The 22,019-nt window shown below is 37.6% G+C and overlaps 2 protein-coding genes across 2 annotated transcripts in view; both read left to right on the top strand.

Moving 5' to 3' along the window:
• The first annotated feature begins 4,080 nt into the window (after nt 1-4,080).
• Haus3 (HAUS augmin like complex subunit 3) lies at nt 4,081-17,330 on the top strand. Its single transcript, XM_027940227.3, has 6 exons — nt 4,081-4,230; nt 4,825-5,055; nt 5,436-6,478; nt 7,454-7,893; nt 9,727-9,955; nt 17,005-17,330. Exons 3-6 carry the CDS (start codon nt 5,570-5,572, stop codon nt 17,236-17,238), a joined length of 1,812 nt encoding a protein of 603 aa, XP_027796028.3. The 5' UTR covers nt 4,081-4,230; nt 4,825-5,055; nt 5,436-5,569; the 3' UTR covers nt 17,239-17,330.
• A 2,332-nt stretch (nt 17,331-19,662) lies between these two features.
• The window catches only part of LOC139706480 (DNA polymerase nu-like), a 63,166-nt gene continuing 60,809 nt past the window's right edge, over nt 19,663-22,019 (top strand). Inside the window, exon 1 of the mRNA XM_071614765.1 lies at nt 19,663-19,842. Within this exon, the coding sequence (XP_071470866.1) occupies nt 19,710-19,842 (133 nt within the window). The 5' untranslated portion in view covers nt 19,663-19,709. The remainder of the gene's footprint in view (nt 19,843-22,019) is intronic.

Genomic DNA, 22,019 nt, shown 5'->3' with positions numbered 1-22,019 from the left:
GGTGCTTGTGTTGACTTTCAGGCTTTGCCCTAGCCCTGGGACTGGGGCACTGCCAGGAGCCAGGACAGCTCACCCCTTAGGGGTCTCTGTGCCTGCCAGTTGTCTTCTTTGCACAAAAGCTGTGCAGGACTGTGCCTGAGAACCCTACCCTTGTCCTGTCCCCAGTGTCCCCAGAATGACCTAGGCATGTCCTCTGCTGCCTGCTCTCAGGACCTACCATTTGGAGGTGGGGTGTAGACAGCTGTCCTCTGGTGCTGGTGGTAAGCATGGGGAGCCAGGCTCCTGCTGTGCCTTCGAGGGAGCACCTGTAAGGCTGTGAAACCCTGTGCAGTGGGGAGGACCGGCCACAGTGACCCTGACTGCTTACTGCCCTACAGGGAGCCTCTCACCTGTTGGAGGGAGCCCCCCAGGAGACGAGATCCCTGATCCTCTGAAAGCCCAGCTACCCTGAGAGAAGAGTGCACCTGCTCTCCTGCCTTGCAAGGACAGTGGGGGAAAGATGTGCAGCCAGGAGGCCAGACAGGGACCTCCTGAAAGCTTGGGGTCAACACTGGATCTATGGCAGGGCCCACTGGAGATGGGCTAATGAGACCTACTGGCAGATTTTGGGGTGGCCCTGTGAGAGAAGCTGAGGGGTCCTCTGGTGAGTCTGAGTCCTGGCCCCTTCCCCAGCAGGTAGCAGTGAACTCTGGATTCTTGAGTCCTCTTGAGCCTCCCTCCAGGGGGCCCCAGAGGCAGTTAGTGAGGGCACTCCTAGAAAAGAAGGGAATTCCTGCTGGGAACGCAACTGGGGCCTCAAGAACTGGAGGGGTTTGGGTGTTGATGTAAATGTAGACATTTGAATTCCAAATATTATTATGTATTAGAATCTTCACTACCAGTCCTGCTGGGGGTAAAGAGTGCCAGGACTGTGCGAAGCACTCTATATAATAGCACCTGGTGTAGTCATGCTGAGTATAAGTCACAGGTGGGAAGCAGAGGCTCAGGGAAAGCACCCCTTCTGCAGTTCAACCAGCCAGAGCTTCGCGGCCTGCCCTGCCGCTCCCAGCCCTCCAGATCCCTCCACCACATACATTCGTCTCTATATACCTCCTTCATATCGCTTGGATTATACCAGCACCTGCGAGACACCTGCTTGCATCCCCACCCTCTCCTCTTCTCTTCTTGGCTGTCAGAGTGACCCCAAGCTGGCCCTGCAGCTCACCTTCCTACAGTCCTCCTCTGGGATTCCTCCCCTGGGATTGAACCCACACACCTGCTCTGTCCTGTCTTTCACCTCGACCCAGCCCCTTGTCCTGCCCCTTGCCCTCTCTGTCTCCATGACAGCTCGGGCCAGGTCTGCTCTGTGGAGTGGCCCCTGAGCCCTCTGTGTCTCTTCCCAACACATTTTTTCTGGGACTGTGGTATATAAATTAGGTGTTGGTCTGATCTGGGCTAATTGCTCCCTAACCCTTTGCCAGTCCCTTTGGCCAGGCAGCACAGGACACACTGGCCTCACAGGGATCTTTCCAGCATGGAAATGGGTTATGTGGCTCACCTGGGGAGCTGCAGTGGCTCTCAGCTCCTTTCCTCGCTGCCTTCAGCCCCCTTAGCCTGCCCCAGTCTCCTCTGATACATCAGCCCTCTTGGCCCCACTCCTGGCTCCAAGGCCCCTCCACCAGCCACTGTGGTGGCCTCCTTCCTGGTGGTGCTGACCAGAACGCAGTCCTGAGTTTTCACCTTCATCACATGAATGCCAACATGATGAAAAACAAACTCATTCTTCCTTCACCCTCCTCCAACCCCCATGGTCTAAACAAGGTCTTCCGCTTTCTTCTTAATAGGAAGAATAAGAAGAAATGTCATATTATGGCAATCTTCCAGACTAAGCTTTATAGGCCTCCAGGGGTCTGCCAGCTCCCTCTGCTCTTCTACAATCCCCTGTTGCCTTGTGCCAGTTCGCCCCTCCATCTTTTGCCACTTCTGTTACTGCAGAATAAAGCTTTTAACGTATGTCTGAGAATGTCACTCCCCAGCTTAAAAAATGCTCCTTCCCCATTGCTTGGAGAACAGAGTCACACCACCTCCACTGAAAACTATAGCTGAAAACAATGGTGAACACGGCATTATTACTTGCAAAGTTTAAAGCAATCAAAAAAAAAAAAAAAAACATTGCCCCAAACCTTAGATGGTTTTTAATATTGATAGGAAAAAAGAACAAGTTTCCACTAGGAAAGAGAAAAGGCAAATAAGCAAAAACACTAGTCCTCACAGCCCTGCATTTAGGTCTGGTTAGTCCATTATATTCTCCTGGGCTTACTCAGGGAGAATTAATTCCTGGGTCCCCTCTACTTTTGGCACCATTCAAATCCCAACTGATTTTGATTGGAAGAAAGAGAGCTTGCCTTGGAAATATTTGCTTTCTTAAATTTCAAATACAACCCTAGGAAACCTTTCCAGGTCTGTATAGTTAACCCTCTTGTATTTGTTTTTTGTACTCTGAGGGCTGATGCTGTTATAATTTTTACAGTCCCACAAACACCCTTCAAACAAATAACTGTGTCCAGCAACTCAAAATCAGGTGGAGAGTTTTTGGATCCAGGAAATCCCCCAGGAGTCACTCAGGGTTTAGGATTGCACCCCCTTGCTCCTGGGGATCAGTAAGCAGCCCCTGTCTTTCTGCATCTTTAGTCTCTTCTGCATTCCTCTTCACATGCTATAAATATCCCCCAAGTTCCTCCCATTTTAAAACAAAACAAAACCAAAACTCCTCCCCTCACCCTTCTTCCCACCCCCTCATCTTTGTCATTTGCCTGTCCCTCCCTCTCCCTCAGTCTTTGCCTCCTCAGCAAAATTTCTTGTCAGTACCGCCTGCATTTCCTCTGGCCAAACCCACTCAACCAGTTCTCTGCTGCACCCACCTCCAGACAGGCGGCAGGGGTCCTTCTGGAACAGCCCCCTGGTTTCCCTGTTCACAGACTGGGCAGCATTCCATGAATTTACCCCCTGTAATGTATGTTTGTTTTAGATCATTTTAGGCTTTATTAACTTTTAAAAGAGGATTAAAAAGTAAAACAAGTTAACAATTAACAGCAGGTATCTTGACTCGAGTTGGATTCATCTGTCTAGGAACATATATATATTTTTAACTCCTTAAAAACATTAAGAAAAATGATCCAGAATGACTTCTACCTAGACACATTGGACTAGACCATTGTTTAAGAAGCCATCTTAGAATCGTTTGTCGCTGCAATAGTACCGACTATTTTCTAACAACCAAAGCCTACACCTTGCAAATGCAGAAGTTAACTTAGGGAAGAGTTTTGCAAAGTTAACTTTGCAAATGAGTTTCGGTAAAGATGCACACAAATTCTGCCCCATACAAATACATTCTGGCCAATACGAATGATAACCCTGGAAGGTCCCGTGTCACTGTAGGGCATCCACCAGATTCACATCAAATTTAGCAAGCAGTTTATTTCAGCATTCTTTCTTTGACCGCCTGTGTAGTTTCTGGCATCCGCTTCGGAAAGAGCGTTCTGTCCTCGTTGAGCTCCGTACATCCTTGACACCCAACTCCGTGCTTATGTGGGTTATATTTTGGATGTTCTGATATGGGATTGTGGGGGAAGTCAGCTTTTGATTAGATGTTAGGTGAGGGCTTGGGAGTTTAGTGTTTTTCAAAATTACGTCATCGTAAAGGAGTCTTCAGACAATACTCGCTGGCCCTTCAAACGTGCCAGGCGCGGTTCGGACTGGACCGGGGCCTGGGTCCTCTGGCGAGCCTCATTTCTGGCGTCCTGCCGGATTACGCCGCAGGGGAGCCACAGGCTGACTCGGCGGGCCCGTCGGGCCCAGTCTTTCTGTTCCCTAGAAGTGACGTGACAGGGTCGGCATTCGGGGTATGGAGCGTAGAAGCGGTAAAATGGACCTGAGGACGGTTCGCCAGGGGGCGCCGCGGGCGGAGGCTAAGGAGTTAAGGGCCCAGCGGGCCTCCCAACGCGGCCCTGGGGCGGAACGGGTGGGGGCGGGCCTTCTGCAGCATAGCCAATCATCTTGCCTTACAGGGGCCGCCGGGTCCGGGGCGAGGCCCTCTCGGCTCCGCCCCAAGCCTCGCAGGCTCCGCCCACTATGGCACCACATCTGCGCAGACTGCTCCGCGCCCTCTTCCCGGCTTCCTCCTCCCGGCGCTCCCGTGAGGCATCGCGAGGCGCGCAGGCCATAGCCTAGTGGGCGCCGGCGGCCGCTGAGGTAAGGCGGGCTCGAGGCTTTGGGGCAGTCGCGACCCCGAGACGCGCCTGCGCCCCCCTGACCCTTCGTTCGCGCGCACGAGTAGCGGTTCCTGGGCCTAGGAGCCGGGCTGGGGCGGCGGGGCGCGGTGAGGGATCTGGGGACGGCGGGGCGTGGTGAGGGACCTGGGGGTTAACTTGGGGGCTGACCTGGGGACGGCGGAGCGCGGTGAGGGGACTGGGGGCAGTGGGACGGGATGAGGGACCTGGGGACGGACCTGGAACTGACCTGGAGTCAGCGGTGCCGGTGAGGGACTTGGGGACGGTGGGGCGGGGTGAAGGACTTGGGGGGTGACAGGGCTGGGGCGGGATGAGGATTGGGAGGGTGAGGTGTGGCGGAGGGTCCAGGGCGCGCCGGGCGGAGAGGGTGGCTCCTGTGGAGTTTGTGGAGCTTCTTTTTAAGGCCCGTTGGGTGATTTTTGTTCATGTGTGTTTTATAACCTACACAAGTGTCATAAATGGATTGCACCAAAAGCAAACAGACAAAAAAGGAGCCCCAGAGATTTGGGGAGCAGAGAGTCAAATGTATTCAGACTTCATGGTCATTAATCCGCAGGTCTTGCCACCTTGCTGACACTCCCTTGGCTAAGTCGTGGTGGATCATTCAGCGATGCGTCTGTTGGAAACAACAAATGTCTGAAATGTTCTTACTTGACTGCTGGGTACCTTAGTACTTTTCAAGTTGAGAGGGGTTCTAAAACCTGAAGCCTGGTGTTCTCTGAACTAGGTTGATCAGACCTGGAAATTCATTCTTGCCAGCTTGGTGAATGCTTATTCACTCATTGAGGTAAATAGTTGATTCCTCCCCAGAGATTGCCTTTTTTTTCTTTAAATTTTCTTCCATAGAGAGTGCATGGAATAGAGTCTACTTAGCCACATGGTGGCTGGATTTGTTTGTATACACTCATTTTGGATTAAAAAATCACTATATAAAACCATTTTATCTTGGGGGAAAAATAGATTTTATTATTAATTAAGTTTTCATTACTGGTTTCGTTTTCTAAGAAATACCCTAATTGTTTTTGTTTTACTTTATCTTCATCAAACCTTGTAGCTGCTACTACCTTTTGGCTTACTGGCTTCCAGATACCATATGCTGTTTATCTGTATTTTTTAAAAAATCATTTGCCTTATTTGGGGTCTAATATTTATTTTCTTCCCCCCTAGGAAGAATCACAGTAGATTCTAAAAATATTTTCCCCCTTCTGTAAAAATTGGTTTTGTTTCTACTTGGATTTATTTTTTTATAAATAGAGCACCATAAACCCATATCAAATACATAAAACTAGGGTAGTTAAACCATGAGTTCTGGGAATGAGTTTGTGGAGACATTAAAAAAAATTGGTTATCCCAAAGCTGATATTCTTAATGGAGAAGATTTTGACTGGCTATTTGAAAATGCTGAAGATGAATCATTTTTGAAATGGTTTTGTGGGAATGTGAATGAACATAATGTATTGTCTGAAAAAGAATTGGAAGCTTTTAGCATTCTTCAAAAATCAGGCAAACCCATCCTAGAAGGGTCAGCATTGGATGAAGTTCTTAAAACCTGTAAAACTTCTGATTTGAAGACACCTAAACTGGATGACAAAGAGCTAGAGAAATTAGAGGATGAGGTTCAAACTCTTCAGAGATTAAAAAACTTAAAAATGCAGCGACGTAATAAATACCAGTTGATGGCTTCAGTAAGTAGTCACAAATCTCTGAGGTTGAATGCTAAAAAAGAAGAATCCACTAAAAAGCTGAAGCAAAGTCAAGGAATTCTAAGTTCTGTGAATACTAAGCTCAGTAATGAACTTCAGGCCCTTACTGATGGAGTTACTAAATTGATGATGTTCTTTAGACATTCTAATTTAGGTCAAGGAACAAATCCAATGGTGTTTTTATCTCAGTTTTCCTTGGAAAAATATCTAAGCCAAGAAGAGCAAAGCACAGCAGCATTAACCTTGTATACCAAAAAGCAGTTCTTTCAGGGTATACATGAAGTAGTTGAAAGTTCAAATGAAGAAAATTTTCAACTATTAGATATACACACTCCATCTATTTGTGATAATCAAGAAATCCTTGAGGAGAGACGACTAGAGATGGCCAGGCTGCAGCTAGCATATATCTGTGCTCAACATCAGTTGATTAACTTGAAAGCAAGTAATTCGAGCATGAAGTCGAGCATAAAATGGACAGAGGAGAATCTTCATAACCTAACCAGCAAGGTAAACTAACTGGATTCATATCATAAATGTTAGGAATACAGGATTTAATATTACTATTAAAATACTTCAGAAAGGGCATATAAAGAAATTATAATTTTTAATTTTCTCTGTTTAATGCTTATTTGTGATATATGTCAGTGTTTTGCACAATTAGAGCTCATATTAAAGGAGGGAAGAAATAATCATTATAATCCCAACCACATTACCTAGTTTAAAAAAAATGTTTTGCATTGTGAATCTGAAATTTGTTTAATTCAGATATAGATTGAACTCAAATTCCCTTTTTATGATGGGAAATTAATATCTTAATTAATGTCTTAATTCTGGATATTCTCCTGTTTGCTCTGACCAGAGCATGATGGTAAGGAAATCAGAGCTCCAGGTTCTATGGACTGAATTCCTGCTTCCTTGTTGAGAATGTATAGATATATTGTAGCTTTCTATATGTAGTTTTGAGAAGCTTGTTTAGTAATGTAACCACTAGATTGTTGGGTAAAAATGTAACTTTTCTGAATCTGAATACTAACACGGTGAGTTACTATAACTGACAAACTTTGGCATAATAAAGAAATTATTGAGTTCTGTGCTAAAATTAGCTGAGAATACCTACTTGCATTCAGTGAGTAGTGTGGTAATTATGTTTTTGATTAAGTAAAACAAGCATGATGAGATCTTATCTTATTTTGGTAGTCATGAGTGAGAGTGTGTGTGTGTGTGTATACACACGCGCGCATGTGTATGTGTATATATAATAGCATTAAAGTTTAGTAATTCATGTTGGCCTTAGTCCATGTTTTTCCTTTTTAAGCTGTAATTTTGGCTTATACTAATAGGAAATTAGTTTCTATTCATTGAGCTTATTATCACCTCAAATAGAAAGTGAAAATAATCTTTAAAAACTATTTTGTTTAAACCTACAGTTTTAAATGTAATTGCTTTTTTTTTTTTTTTTTTTTTTTTGGTGTGTGTGTGTAGGCTATTGGCAAAGAAACTTTGGATGCTAAAATTTCTAGCTTGAACAGTGAGATTCTGAAACTTGAAGAACAAATCACTCATATAAAAGATAAAACTTTGCCTGCTGTGGTAAAAGAGAATGCCCAGTTATTGAATATGCCAGTTGTAAAGGGAGATTTTGATCTGCAGATTGCTAAACAAGATTATTACACAGCAAGACAAGAGTTAGTTTTAAACCAGTTGATAAAACAAAAGGCATCATTTGAACTTGTACAGTTATCATATGACCTTGAATTAAGGAAACATTGGGACACGTATCGTCAACTTGAAAACCTGGTTCAAGAACTTACTCAAAGTAACATGATGCTCTACCAGCGATTAGAAATGTTAACAGATCCATCAGTCTTTCAGCAGATAAATCCAAGGAATACCATTGATACCAAGGATTATTCTACTCATAGGTATGTGCATTTGGTTTCTTCCTAAGTAATTTTTTTGTTGTTTTTGGGGAAGTCTTGAGAGAGTTTGAACTAAAGTTATAGAAGTTTAAAAAATTGTTTATACTTTATTTTTGACCTTTGTTCTCTTCTTTTTTTTACAGGCTTCTTTTCCCTGTTTTATTTATTTTTTTCTCCCTTTCCATTCATGTTAGATCTGAATGCAACTAAAAAGTTGAATTGGATGAATTGGAGGAATGAATAAGATACAAGTTTTGACTCCTGTTTAGGCACCATTATAGATACCTCATTTTGGATTTGGGGCAGGAAGTTCAAATATAGCTTGGAATCATAGGTATTGCTAGGCAGGGGACTGACAGCATTTGGAAAAGGTGGCAGTAGAGTTGGGGAAAAGATTTTATTTCTGTGTCTGGTCAGGTGGATCATTGAGAATTTTCTGTATATTTAAGCAGTTGATAGTACTGGGATACTGAAATTGGAGGATTCAGTAGTATTTCAAAACTCTGGATGATTCTACTCTTGAATTTTTTCCAGGACTAAAGTAAAATCATCTAATCTTTTTTTTCTCTTTTAATGCAAGGCCCTGGATTGAACCCAGGGCCTTGCTCATGCTAGGTCAAGTGCTGCCACTGAGCTATATCCCTAGCTGTTTTCTTGTTAATAAAATTAAGGGACATGAGGGCTGGATTGTGGCTCAGTGGTAGAGAGCTTTCCTAGCATGTGTGGGGCACTGGATTCGATTCTCAGCACCACATATAAATAAATAAAATAAAGGTCCATTGACAACAACAACCAAAAAAAGAACATGAATAGAACTTAGCACTACTTTATTGTACAATTTTGGGGAGTCATCGATGTCATGATCTACGTGAATAATGCCTCTTAAAATTGTTATATCCCACAGGATCATAATTGGCAGCCTTGGACTTCAGCCAGTTTTTAAAAGTCCAATAGAACTTAAAAACACACACAATTTATTTATTTATTTTTAAAAATGAAACTGGACCCTAACATCAAATTTATTTATTTATTTATTTTGGTGGTGCTGAGGATTGAACCCAGGGCCTTCTGCATGCAAGGCAAGCACTCTACCAACTGAGTTATATCCTCAGCCCCAACATGCATTTATTTTTAAGAGAAAGAGCAGATCCTTTTTGTCAGATATGTGTGGAAGGTATTGCCTCAGATTTTTTAATTTGCCCTATAGAATGATGGATTTTTCTGCTATCAATGTTGTAAGTGTTAAAGTGGTCTCAGTGCTCATCAGATTTTAATTTATCAACCAAATACAAATTGAAGTAGTAAGCTTGTTGTTTGTAGTCCTTTATTTTTTGCATTTTAACATTATTTACATTTTTAGTTTTTTTCTCTTAATCCCATTGCAATCCTGAAAAATAGGTATTGAGATACAGAAGTTAAATCTCAGAGATTGATTTGCTCTGAGTCTCATATAATAAAGAACTCAGACCTAGGTCTTCTGTTTCAAAATTCACTGCTGATGCTACTGCATCATAGATGTTTTCTGTGAAAGAAATGTATCACTAAAGCATAGTTTGTTTGAAGTGGGTTAATAGTATTTAAAGTTCAGACAAATTTTATCTTTAAAACTTGGAAGATGGAAAAACAGACTTCAGATGCAATAGTTAGAATATAAGCTTCTGTACTGGAATGGTATAAGAGTTGAATGATTTTAGTTGCTTGATTTTTAGCTCACAAGTTAATATTATTTAGTTTTTACTCAGCTATTCTGCAAATGTCCTAATGTAATGAATTATAATTTTGAGAACTATGCTAACTTAAGAATCTTCTGCTGTAATTTTCATTTTTACATTTTAGGCTTTATCAACTTTTAGAGGGAGAAAATAAAAAAAGAGAATTGTTTATAACCCATGGAAACCTGGAGGAAGCAGCTGAGAAATTGAAACAGGATGTTTCTCTAGTACAAGATCAGTTGGCAATAACTGCTCAAGAACATTTTTTATTTCTGTCCAAACTGAATAATAATGTTGACGTGCTTTGTGATGTTTTGTATCAAGGAGGAAATCAGCTTTTACTTAGTGATCAGGTGGGTATTTGCCTTAATGTGTTGGTAATACACACCTGTAAACCCAGATACTTGGGAGGCTGAGGCAGGAGGATGGCCAATTCAGGGGCAGCCTAGGTAACTTAGTAAGATGCTGTCTCAGTAAAAATATAAGGCTGGAAATGAAGCTCAGTGGTAGAGCACCCCAGGGGGAAAGCATTATAAGAGATAGTAAATAAAATATTATAAGGATATATCACCCCTATCCCATTGCCCTAATATAAAATTCATTTTTTTATCTCTCTGGATTTTTATTCATGTAGCTTTTTTGTATGTGTGTGGGTTGGGGGCGGGTAACTGGGAATTGAAGCCAGGGGCATTTTACCACTGATCTTCATCTCCAGTCCTGTTTTTATTCACTGAGTTGCTGAAGCTGGCCTCAAACTTGTGATCTTCTTGCCTCAGCCTCCTGTGCCACTGGGATTACAGGCATATACCACCACACCTGGCTCAAATAGTTTTAATTACTATGCACAGAATATAAAAATTTATAGATTTTTTTCAGACACTACAAATGTTAAATGTTAGAAAAAAATTAAAATCAAGATCTATATTTTTAAATTTACATTAGCAAATCGAGGATTGCCCACTATCTTTTAAGTCCTCTGTGTACACTTACAGATATATGTTCTTCTGATTGAATTGCCCTCTCTTTTTTGAGGAGTAACTACTGCACTTAATATTTTTTTTTTTTTTTTATGATTCCCATGCTTCTGTTTATAGTTTTATTACATGTGTATTTTCCTAGGCTGTATATTCAGATTTATATGTTTTGGGACTTTATATGCCTGGTACATATGTATTTAACAACTTGGCGTTGTTTCTTTTTTTTAGAAAGAGAGAGAGAGAATTTTAATATTTATTTTTTAGTTTTCGGCAGACACAACATCTTTGTTTGTATGTGGTGCTGAGGATCGAACCCGGCCGCACGCATGCCAGGCGAGCGCTCTACCGCTTGAGCCACATCCCCAGCCCCTTGGCGTTTCTTAACATTGTTTTTGAGATTCATCTATATAAATATATATAAAGCTATTTTCCTTTTTATCTAATTAATATTATTTTATATGAAATTCCACAGTTATCTGTTATGTTGATGTTTAGCTTATTTCCAGTTTCTGCTACTTTAAATTACACTGCTGTGAATAGTCCTAAACTGCATGTTTCATAGTTGTACTTTTAAAAGAGCCTCTGGTATACACATGCATACACACTAATATAAGTGGAATTACTGGATTACAGGATATGCACATGTTCAGTTTAATAAGTACAAAGTTGAGTGTTCCTTATCTGAAATTCTTGAGTCCAGACATATTTCAGATTTCAGGTTTTTGGTTTTTTTTAAACTCATTTTTATTTTTTTTTTAATATTTATTTTTTGGTTGGACACAATACCCTTATTTCACTTATTTATTTTTATGTGGTGCTGAGGATTGAACCCCAGGGTCCCGCATGTGCAAGGTGAGCGCTCTACCGCTGAACTACAACCCCAGCCCGATTTCAGAGTTTTTTGGATGTTGGAATATTTACATATAATTTACTAGTTGAGTATCTCTATTCTGAAAATCTAAACAAAAACTTTTTGAGCCCTGACATGGCACTTAAAATGTTTCACTTTTGGGATTTTTTAGATTAGGAGTGTTTATCCTGTAAATCAAATTGTTTTCTAAAGTGGTTATATCATATCGCACCAGCAGTATCTCAAGAGGTACTATTTACTTGTATCCTTTTCATCACATAGTGTTGACTTAAAAATTTCTGCCAGTCCCATGGGGAAAAACAATGTTCATTTTGGGTTGTAATTTGTATTTCTCCAATTATTAGCCTCCCTTCACTTCTTTAGTGATCATTCACCTTTTTTGACAATTGCTTATTCATGTCTTTTGCCCATTTTTTAAGTCCTTAAATCATTTGTAGGAGTTCTTTGTATGTTTCAGTGTCTTTGTTAATCATGTGTGAAATATATTTGTGACTTGTCTTTTTCACTCTTCTTCTGTTTTTTCCTCTTTGAGGCTTTTTTTTTTTTTTGTACTGGGGATTGAACCGAGGGATGCCACAGAGCTACATCCCCAGACCCTTTTATTTATATTTTTTTTGAGACAAGGTTTTGCTAAGTTGTTGAGGCTGGTCTCAAACTTGTGATTCTCCTGCCTTAACCTCCTGAGTTGCTGGGATTAAGGATTTTAATTTTTATCTCATTATTCTTTTTGGTGTGCCTTTTCTAATATCTTTGTTCTCTCTCTCTCTCTCTTTTGTCAAAGAACCTTTATTTTATTTATTTATATGTGATGCTGAGAATTGAACCCAGTGCCTCAACATGCTAAGCACGTGCTCTAGCGCAGAGCCACAACCCCAGCCCTGTTCTGTGTGTTTTGTTAAAGTTTGTTCTTAATATTATAATTGTAGTCCCTTTAAGTTTGTTTTTATATACCAATGAGGTAGAATTCTCATTTTGTTTTTATTTACTTTTTTCTCCTATGAATAACCAAATTGTTCCATCATCTTACATTAAGACATTTTATTTATTTAAATGCCATATCAGTTTCAAGGATGAAATTTTTATTTATTTATTTTTTTAGACCTTTATTTTATTTATTTGTATGTGGTGCTGAGAATCGAACCCAGTGCCTCATACATTCCAGGCAAGTGTGCTCCACTGAGCCATAGCCCCAGCCCGAAATTTTTATTATTAATGAAACTGAAGATTTTTATTATCTCCCAGTGAATAGAGCCTTTTATTATGAAATACTCCTTAAATGCTTTTGCCTTCATGTCTATTTTGTTTGATACTGTATGCACTAACAGTTCTGAACTGAAAATTTATAGCAAACCTAGAGTCATTGGAGGAGCTAGGTGATTCCTGTTGAACTATAATTCTAAGCAAGAGTTTTACTTCTGGGCCAGTCTAATCTTTAGGTGTCCTTTGGGTCCTCAGCTTATTATAGAGAGTCTTCTGTTTGACTCTCTACCTTCTGGGGACCGTGGACTTTTTATTGCTTTTAGGAAGCTTTTGTTTAGTTTGATTTAAAAAAAAATTCATTCATTTTTTTAAATATTTATTCTTAAGCTTTAGGTGGACACAATATCTTTATTTTACATTTATATGGAGGTGAGGATTGAACCCGGTGCCTTGTGCATGCTAGGCGAGCACTCTACCACTGAGTCACAACCCCAGCCCCTCATTCATCTTTTTTTTAAAATATTTTTTTAGTTCTAGTTGGACACAATACCTTTATGTTATTTATTTATTTTTATGTGGTGCTGAGGATTGAACCCAGCACCTTGTATGTGCTAGACAAGCGCTCTACTACTGAGCCACAACCCCAGCCCCTCATTGATCTTTTTATTTTATTTTTTTGGCTATTCTGGGAATCAAACAACAGGACCTTGTTAATGCTAGGTAAGCTCTCTGCCACCAAGGAATACCCCCAGCCCTGAGCTTTTTATATTGTTTCCTGTGAGAGGATTGATCTGAAAAGCTAGCCTACCTTTCCTTTGAAACAGAAAGGCCTATGATTAGGGTTTTTGAGGTTTTTTTTTTTTTTAAATTTATTTTTAATTAATTAATTAATTGATTTTTTACATTTGAATCAGATGGGATATAATTTCTCATTTTTCTGAGTGTACAGGTTGAAGAATTACATTGGTCATGCAGTCACATATATACCCACAGCAATAATAATTTTTTTTAATTGTGATAAAACATATAAAACAAAAAATTTGCAGTTTTTTAAAAAATATTTTTAGTTGTAGATAAACACAATACCTTTATTTTATTTACTTATTTTTATGTGGTGCTAAGGATCGAACCCAGGGCCTCACACATGCTAGTCAAGTGCTCTACTGCTGAGCTACAACCTCAGCCCACATTTGCAGTTTTAACCATATTTAAGTGAACAGTTCAGTGGCATTAAGTACATTCACATGGTTATGCAGTCATGAGTACTGTATATTTCTAGAAATTTTTCATCATCCCTCTCAGAAACTACAAATTGGTCAGTAGCTCCCCATTTCTTCTCTGCTCAACTCCTAACAATCACTATTCTACTTTTTGTCTCCAGGAGTTTGCGTATTCTAGATTCCTCATATAAGTGAAATCATATATTTTATCTTTTTGTGATTGACTTATTTCATTAACATAATGTTTTCAAGGTTCATCCATGTTGTAGCATGTGTTAGAATTTCCTTTTTAAGACTGAATAATTCATTGTGTGTGTGTGTGCACATACATTGCTTTATTTATTCATCTGTTCATGGCATTTGTGTTACCACCTTTTTCAATGTTGTGAAAAATGTGGCCTTACATGTTGGTGTACTGGTATCTGTTTTGAGTTCCTGTTTTCATTTCTTTGGGATATATACCTAGGAGTATATACTGCTGGATTATGGTAATTCTAATATTTAATTTTTTGAGGAATTGCCTGTTTGCCACAGCAACTGTACTATTGTCCATGTACATGTAATGCATAAAGTTTCTTAATTTCTCCATATTTTCTGCCTTCATGTCTGTTGTTTGATACTATATGCACTAACAGTTCTGAACTGTTTTTTTTTTTAATAGCAGCTACAGTAATGGGTGTGAAGTGCTGTCTGATTGGTTTTTTAAGACTATTTCCCATTACTGATTTTGTCTTGTTGCTCTGTTAGAGAAATGTGTAAAAATTGCCATTATTATGATAGATTTGACATTTTCTCTTGGTAGGTACATCAATTTTTATTTATTTTGAGTCAATTTTTATAAGTTATGTCCAAGGTTTTAAATTTTGGTGAATAATTACCCTAGTGGATTTAAGTTTTGGTAAATCAAAGCATTACATAATAACATTCTGTTCTAGTTCTTTTTTCTGATACTAATATTCTGTGCCATCCTTCTTTGAAAGTTTATGGTTCTCTTTTATAGATTTTATTATTCTCTTTTTCTTAGCATTTTGAAATAAACATTTTCACTTTCTAAATATCAGTTTCTAATATTACAATACTTTATTTTAATTACTGTGCCACAATTTCAGAAACCATTCCCCATTTTGGATATTTTTGGATATTTTGATAGTTGTTTTTTTGTTGTTGTTGTTTTTTGTTTTGGGTTTGTTCTTCATCAGCATCATCTACATATCTACATCCTTTGTGTATTTAGCTTTTTGATGTTGGATATTTTTCACTTGGATAAATTCTTGGAAGTGTGGTCATTGGAGTTTTTGAGATATACACATTTTCTTTTTTTTTTTTTTTCTTTGATGATGCTACCATATTTCTTTTCTTGGGGAATAGCACTTATTTCTAATGTCAGCAGTATCCCTATTTAGTATCCCTAGGCACCATTGCCCAATGGTATACTATCATTTTATGAATTGCTAAGAAAAAAACTTCCAGTTAAACTGACATGATGCTTTGTTTTTGAAAAATTTCATTTTTTCATATTTACTAGCATCTTTTAGGTGTTGTGGACATAGCTTTACTTATTTTTGTATTATTTCACTGTTAAATATGCATTAAAAGGAAAAAATAAGCCAATTAAAATGATTATAGAGTACTTCTAAAACTTCACATTCAACTTCTTCTAAATTGTTTTTAATTCAAAGTGGCATGTATTTTTTTCACACTATATATCAAGAATGTTGGTGTGAAAGCATTCTTGAAAGGATTTGTCCAGAAACAGTCATATGATGTTCTTGATTATAAGAAGTGTCTTGATTTTAGATGTGTTGAGACACAAAAAAATGCATCCTAGAATCCCTAAAATTGGATAGTTTTATTATAATTTATCATGATGTATTATTAATGTTTTTCCCTAGCTCAATATGATATAAAATGTCATATAACAGTTTTTTCAGTTAGAGTTTTATTGTTAAAATGAAGCTGAACATTTTTTCATATCTGTAGGAGTATTTTATCAACTGTAAGATCTTTAGTATTTAATTAAAGGTGAGATTGTTTCTCAGTATACTACATTAATCACATTTTTCCTCAGAGGCGACTACTAGATGTAGAACAAACATGGCAAAATTTTTAGGAAATGTAGTACTGCTCTGGTTGGGGCTGGGGCTGGGGCTCAGTGGTAGCACACTTGCCTGGCATGTGTGAGGCACTGGGTTTGATTCTCAGCACCACATATAAAGAAAGAAAATAAAGGTCTATCAACAACTAAAAAAGAAGAAGTAGTACTGCTCTGTAAAACTTGTACTTTGGAATCATCATGGAACCTAACAAAATGTGTACTCCTGGCCCTATTGCAGAGATCGAGTAATATTCTGAAGTGAGGTATAGGAATTCATATATTCATAATAAGCACCCTGGTGATTTTGATGCTTGTGGACCATGCTGAGAAACTGTGGAATGTTGAGGTAGTTGGAAAACCTCTGGTGATACTGGCTAAAATTTATAAGAATAGAATGTTTGGTTAGAAAGCTATGAAAATTTGTTAGTAGAATGTTTGAAGTGCTAAGACATGAAGAAATTGAATTTATTAAATAGTGAGAAGAGTCCGTATTAATCTTCTTGAGCAGGAAAAATAAGTCAGGATGGTTTTTGTTGAATGTTGTATGCAATTTTGTCCTGTAAGACAATGAAAGAAAAATGGAGATGTTTATTAATTCTTTTTTATTGGTCTTCATTTCAAGTCTTTCTCTGTACCTGTGTGTAGAGTAACCAGAGATTAGGATAAAATAGAGTTTGATTGATTAAGCAGAATTTAAACTCGGTGAGAAAGATTTTGTTTATTCTTGTATCCATAGTCTCTGAAACAGTGCTTTTCACATGGCAGGTATTCATTAATATCTTTGAATATAGGAATACACAGAACAGTTTATATATCAAGTTTACACATAAAAGAGTTTGCTTTGAATCACTTAAAATTATCAGTAGTTGCAATAAATTTTATGTGGAATCCATAAACCTAGTATAGATTTTTAATCATGGCTTATATTGCTGAAATTATGGGAAGTTATTTTAAAAAGTTATCATTTTGTCTTATAAATTATAATTTGTGTTAGGAGTAAAGTTGCTGAATTAATAGCATTTTTATTTTCCTTTTTTAGGAATTAACAGAACAGTTTCATCAAGTTGAATCCCAACTGAATAAGCTAAATCATCTCCTTACTGATATTCTTGCTGATGTGAAGACAAAAAGAAAAATTTTGGCAACTAATAAATTGCATCAAATGGAAAGAGAATTATATGTATATTTTTTAAAAGATGGAGACTACCTGAAAGATGTTGTGGAGAATCTAGAAAACCAATCAAAGATTAAGGATGTTAGTTTTAAAAATTGAAAATTACTAAAAACTGAATCTTTACATCTGTTTTAATGTTTTTTGTAATAGGAGACTATATCTAATAAACATGATGATGTTTTGAAATTTGAGATCAATGGACTATTTCATTTAATGGATCCAAGTGTTATAGAGGTTGAACATCCCTAATTGGAAAATTCAAAATCTGATTTCAGTGTGCAGGCATGACACTATAAGTGGAAAATTTCCCATTTGACCTCATGTTACACAACACAAGTGCACTAATTGTGTAAAATTATATGCATATAAACTATATATGAAAAAAGCAAATTTCATGTTTAGACTTGATTTCCTTCCCTAAGATATCTCATCATACATATGCAAATATTCTAAAATCTGAAGTACTCTTGGTCCCAGGCAGTTCAGATAAGAGTTATTCAACCTTATTAATTTTTTTTTTTATAATTGTTCGAAGTACCAGTACTTTATTTGCTAGATGACACTTAATACTGGTAAATGTTTACTTATAGTAATGCAAATATTTTTTAATAGTTTTTCTTTTACTATTTTTTTTAAATAGAAGGTGTTAAGTATTTTTAAAAATGTATAGAACTTTGAACTGACATTTTTAAATCTATAGACCTTAACACACCAATGCTTCCTTTTTGAGTTTTGCTTTCCAAGGTTTTATTTACTGGAGGTCAACTGTGATAAAAAGACATTAAATGGAAATAGTAAGTTGTTAAAATATTTTTATTTGCTCTTTTTAGATATACATGTTAGTAGAGTATTTTTTAACATACATATGTGGAGTATAACTTATTAGGTTCCCATTCCTGTAGTTGTACGTGATGAGTTTCACTGCTCATGTGAAATATGAACATAGGAAAGTTCTGTCTGATTTCATTCTACTGACTTACCTATTCCCATCCCCCCACCCTTCCCTTCCTTCCCCATTGTCTACTCCAATGTACTATTTCCCCCAACGCCCATTATGTGTCAGCATCCACATATCAAAACATTTTGAGATTGATTTAGGAAATAGTTTTAAGTTGCTTCCCAGTCTGTAGTGTGATGGAATCTCAAACCATCCCACTTTGTTCTTGAATCATTCCTTTTCTCAGCATATCTGTGTTGTATATGCTACCTGCCTGTTAGTAAGTTGATAACCTTGTCATTTATCAGATGTATAGAGTTAATACTGTTTCATTAATGCACTGGGGTTTGGAATATATCACCCATGAGTAAGAAAGGACTACTATAAATGAAATAGCTAAATCCCCTTATAGTTGACTGAAGTAAAATTCTGCCACTTAAACTCTATTTTCTCCTAATTCCTATTGTAGACTGAGATTGAACATTCCTACTTATACCAAGAGTGTCAGGACCCCACTGGCCATTTTCACTTCAGGCAGTGTGTTCTGGGGGGCCAACATTTCTGCAAGACAAGATCTCAATAATGCTTTGACTTTAGTATGACTTACTAACATGTCATAAATAGCTTTCAAATGAAATTTAAAATTAAAATTTCAGAATTATATAAAAGTGTTTGCTAAAAGGGTTTAGGATGAACATTTGAATTTCTTAGGAGTGAAAATACTTCAGTGATGGAATATATTTAATATGGGATATTAGTGTAGTATTTGGACAATTAGAAATTATTTTAAAATTAGTATAAAATAATTTTGAGTAGTTTATCCCTTGAGAGCCCAGTTTATACATTGTCTTTGTTAAATATGTTATGAACTTTGTATGGATTACCTTTAAGAATATTCTAAACCTACCTACTTGTTATATGGAATGACAATTAAAAATTATTCATATCAGGTGGGTTTTTAAAAAAATTTTCAGGAGGTAGTTTTTAATAAATGTTTTTAGCTTTATCAGGAAATAATTATGCTTCAGAGCCAGTAAGCCCCGTTAATTTTTGTAATCCATTGAACAAAAAGGTTTATATTAAATATTGTATCTGTTATATTAAAAATTATTTTTGTTAAGTAAACTAATTCACTTGAAAATTTTTTGGCAATGAATTTTGTGTATATTTAGCTATCAGCTTCTCACTTAGGTGATTTCTTTGCTTTTTATTTTTTACTATTCTGTTTTTCCTATACTGTTAAACAGTACTGTTTAAATTAGTGCCAGATAATTTAGATGTGTGACCAGATGCTTGATCTGTATTGTTCCTACTTAAACTTTTACCTGTTTTCAGCTTTGTATAGTTGAAGGTGAGTAATAGGCATGTTTGAGTAGGTTTTTTGCTTCATAATTGGTTAACTTCATAATTAGCTCTTTTTCTGCTTTCTGTTATCCCCTAATTAAACCTCTAGTTATTGTTTTCTTTTTACTATGTGTATTATGAAACCTGTATTCTGTGGTTATTGATGTACTTTTAAAATGAAAGTCTCAGTTTATACATTTTTCAAGTAACTGGTCTTTATTATTATGAAGTCTCAGAATTAACATGTCGATATTTATCTTGTTAACCTTACATTTAGGTCTTTTTGAAAATGGAAAATTGTGAGACCTGTGTAGGCTTTGATCTCTCTAAGATACCACTGTCCTCTATTGCTCAGAAGATTATGTGTGCTCTGCATTCAGGTGATTTAGTGGATTCTAAGAACTGGGGAGAGAGTACAAAGAGTGAGTAATTTTTTTACGAGCCTTTCTATCTTTATTATGTTGAATGCTAATTATTCTCAAGAGTAGAAGAACTGAAAGTGGTGGAATGAATGTAGCAAAATTATCCCCTGGAACTTTATATTTTGTAGGGAAGTTCTATGCCTACAAAAAAATTCACCCTTTTTATTCCCATTCAATGTTGAAATTCTGCTTGCTGAATTTTACAGTCCCTTAACCCTTGTTTAAATGTTTAACACTGTATTCCTTGTTCCAGGGATTTCTGTCAAAAAAGTTCCTTCAGTCTGGATCAGGTATTTAAGTGCCTTCAAAAAAGATTGGCTTTGGGCTGGGGTTGTGGCTCAGTGGCAGAGCGCTCACCTAACATGCATGGGGCACTGGGTTCCATCCTTAGCACCACATAAAAATAAAAAATTAAGATATTGTGCCCACCTAAAACTAAAAAATAAATATATAAAAATTAAAAGAGAGAGACTGACTTTTTCTGGTGATGTAGCTTAGTGTTTGAGCACTAGCCTAGTGGGCGCAAAGCCCTTCCTTGACTCAATCCCCAGTACTGGGGGTGGGTGGTGGGGTGGGTGGGTGGAGCTGGGCTCTTTCTCAGTGCCTCTTGGTTGGCTGTCAGGTCACTGAACCTGTACAGTTTTTGCTATTGTGGGTGGTACATAAGAGCAGTGTATTTTACTTCCATGAAAATGTATTAACTCTAGGTGACAAAGACCAGTGGGTTTATATATATGTTTGTGATGTGTACTATAATCATAAAAACAGTGACGTATGCTCACAAGTATGGCTAAACTGTTTGTGACATCAGAGTTCATTTGCAAAGCAGACTTCATTCTAACTTTGCAGGTCTGGGCTAATGATTTGTAGTTTCTTTCTTTTCCTATTGTGTATTGTAAGTGAGATATTATTAAGTTATTAGATTGAAATAAAATAATTGAGAGGATTTCCAAATATCAGCACAAGTGCTGTTATAAACAATTTCTTGAAGATTCATTAGCACTTAACATTCCGATCTGTTCACATTCTAACATCTGTTGCTTGTGTGCCTTACAATAGAAATCACTAATAAATAAACAAGTGAGAATGTTTGACCAATGTATCCAAATAAAAGGGATATTAAAGATAATTATTTAAACTGTGAATACTGTTTTATCTTATTCCCCTTTACTTCCCCTAAAATACTATTATTTTCCAGGTACATAGTCCATACCCAGAAATTCTTATAAGCTTATTTATTTTTCCACATATTTTAAAAAATAATAGGTTATCGGATACAGTAGTGTATGTATGTGATTCCAGCTACTCTGGAGGCTGAGGCAAGAAAATTGCAGGTTCCAGACAAGCCTGGGCAACTTAGACCCTGTCTTAAAATAAAAAATAGAAAGAACTAAGAATGTAGCTCAGTGATAGACCCCTCTAGGTTCAATGCCAGGTACTGTGGGGAAAAATCAGAAACTGCTGGGCTGGGGATGTGGCTCAAGTGGTAGGGCGTGTGGCCCGGGTTTGATTCTCAGCACCACATACAAACAAAGATGTTGTGTCCGCCAAAAACTGAAAAATAAATATTAAAAAAAATTCTCTCTCTCTCTCTCGTTCTCACTCTCTCTTTAAAAGAAAAAAAGAAACTGTTGTATATTTGGCAGAAGTGGAAATTCCCTTCTCTTCAAGAACTGATAAGAATAATGAAATGCCTCTGATAGCATAATCAAAAAATTGATTGTAGTCAGCCTTGAAGGTTATTGAGAAGGTAATGAAAAAAGATATTGTTTTTCTGCCAGGTATCTTTTTTTTTTTTTTGGTACTAGGGATTGAACCCAGGGGCACGCGACCACCGAGCCACATCTCTAACTCTATTTTGTATTTAATTCAGAGACAGGGTCTCGTTGAGTTTCTTACTGCCTTGCTTTTGCTGAGGCTGGCTTTGAACTCACCATCCTCCTGCCTCAGCCTCCTGAGCCACTGGGATCTGCCAGGTATTCTTGGATCTGGAAAAACAGTGGAGTTTTCATAAGGATTTTGTATTATGTAATATTTTGTATTGGGCTGGGGATGTGGCTCAAGCAGTAGCGCGCTCGCCTGGCATGCGTACGGCCCAGGTTCGATCCTCAGCACCACATACAAACAAAGATGTTGTGTCCGCTGAAAACTAAAATATATATATATATATATATATA

Source organism: Marmota flaviventris, chromosome 7 (assembly GCF_047511675.1).
Source record: "Marmota flaviventris isolate mMarFla1 chromosome 7, mMarFla1.hap1, whole genome shotgun sequence".
NCBI classification, from domain to species: Eukaryota; Metazoa; Chordata; class Mammalia; order Rodentia; family Sciuridae; genus Marmota; species Marmota flaviventris.
The sequence above is the reverse complement of the archived record's forward strand: the minus strand, read 5'-3'. Positions and strand labels throughout refer to the sequence as shown.

Bases quoted from the DNA above. Each gene is read 5' to 3' on its own strand.
- Haus3 (XM_027940227.3), top strand. From the start codon at position 5,570: ATGAGTTCTGGGAATGAGTTTGTGGAGACATTAAAAAAAATTGGTTAT. The intron at 7,894-9,726 runs GTATGTGCATTT...TTTACATTTTAG, and splicing joins AAGGATTATTCTACTCATAG to GCTTTATCAACTTTTAGAGG. The intron at 9,956-17,004 runs GTGGGTATTTGC...TTCCTTTTTTAG, and splicing joins AGCTTTTACTTAGTGATCAG to GAATTAACAGAACAGTTTCA.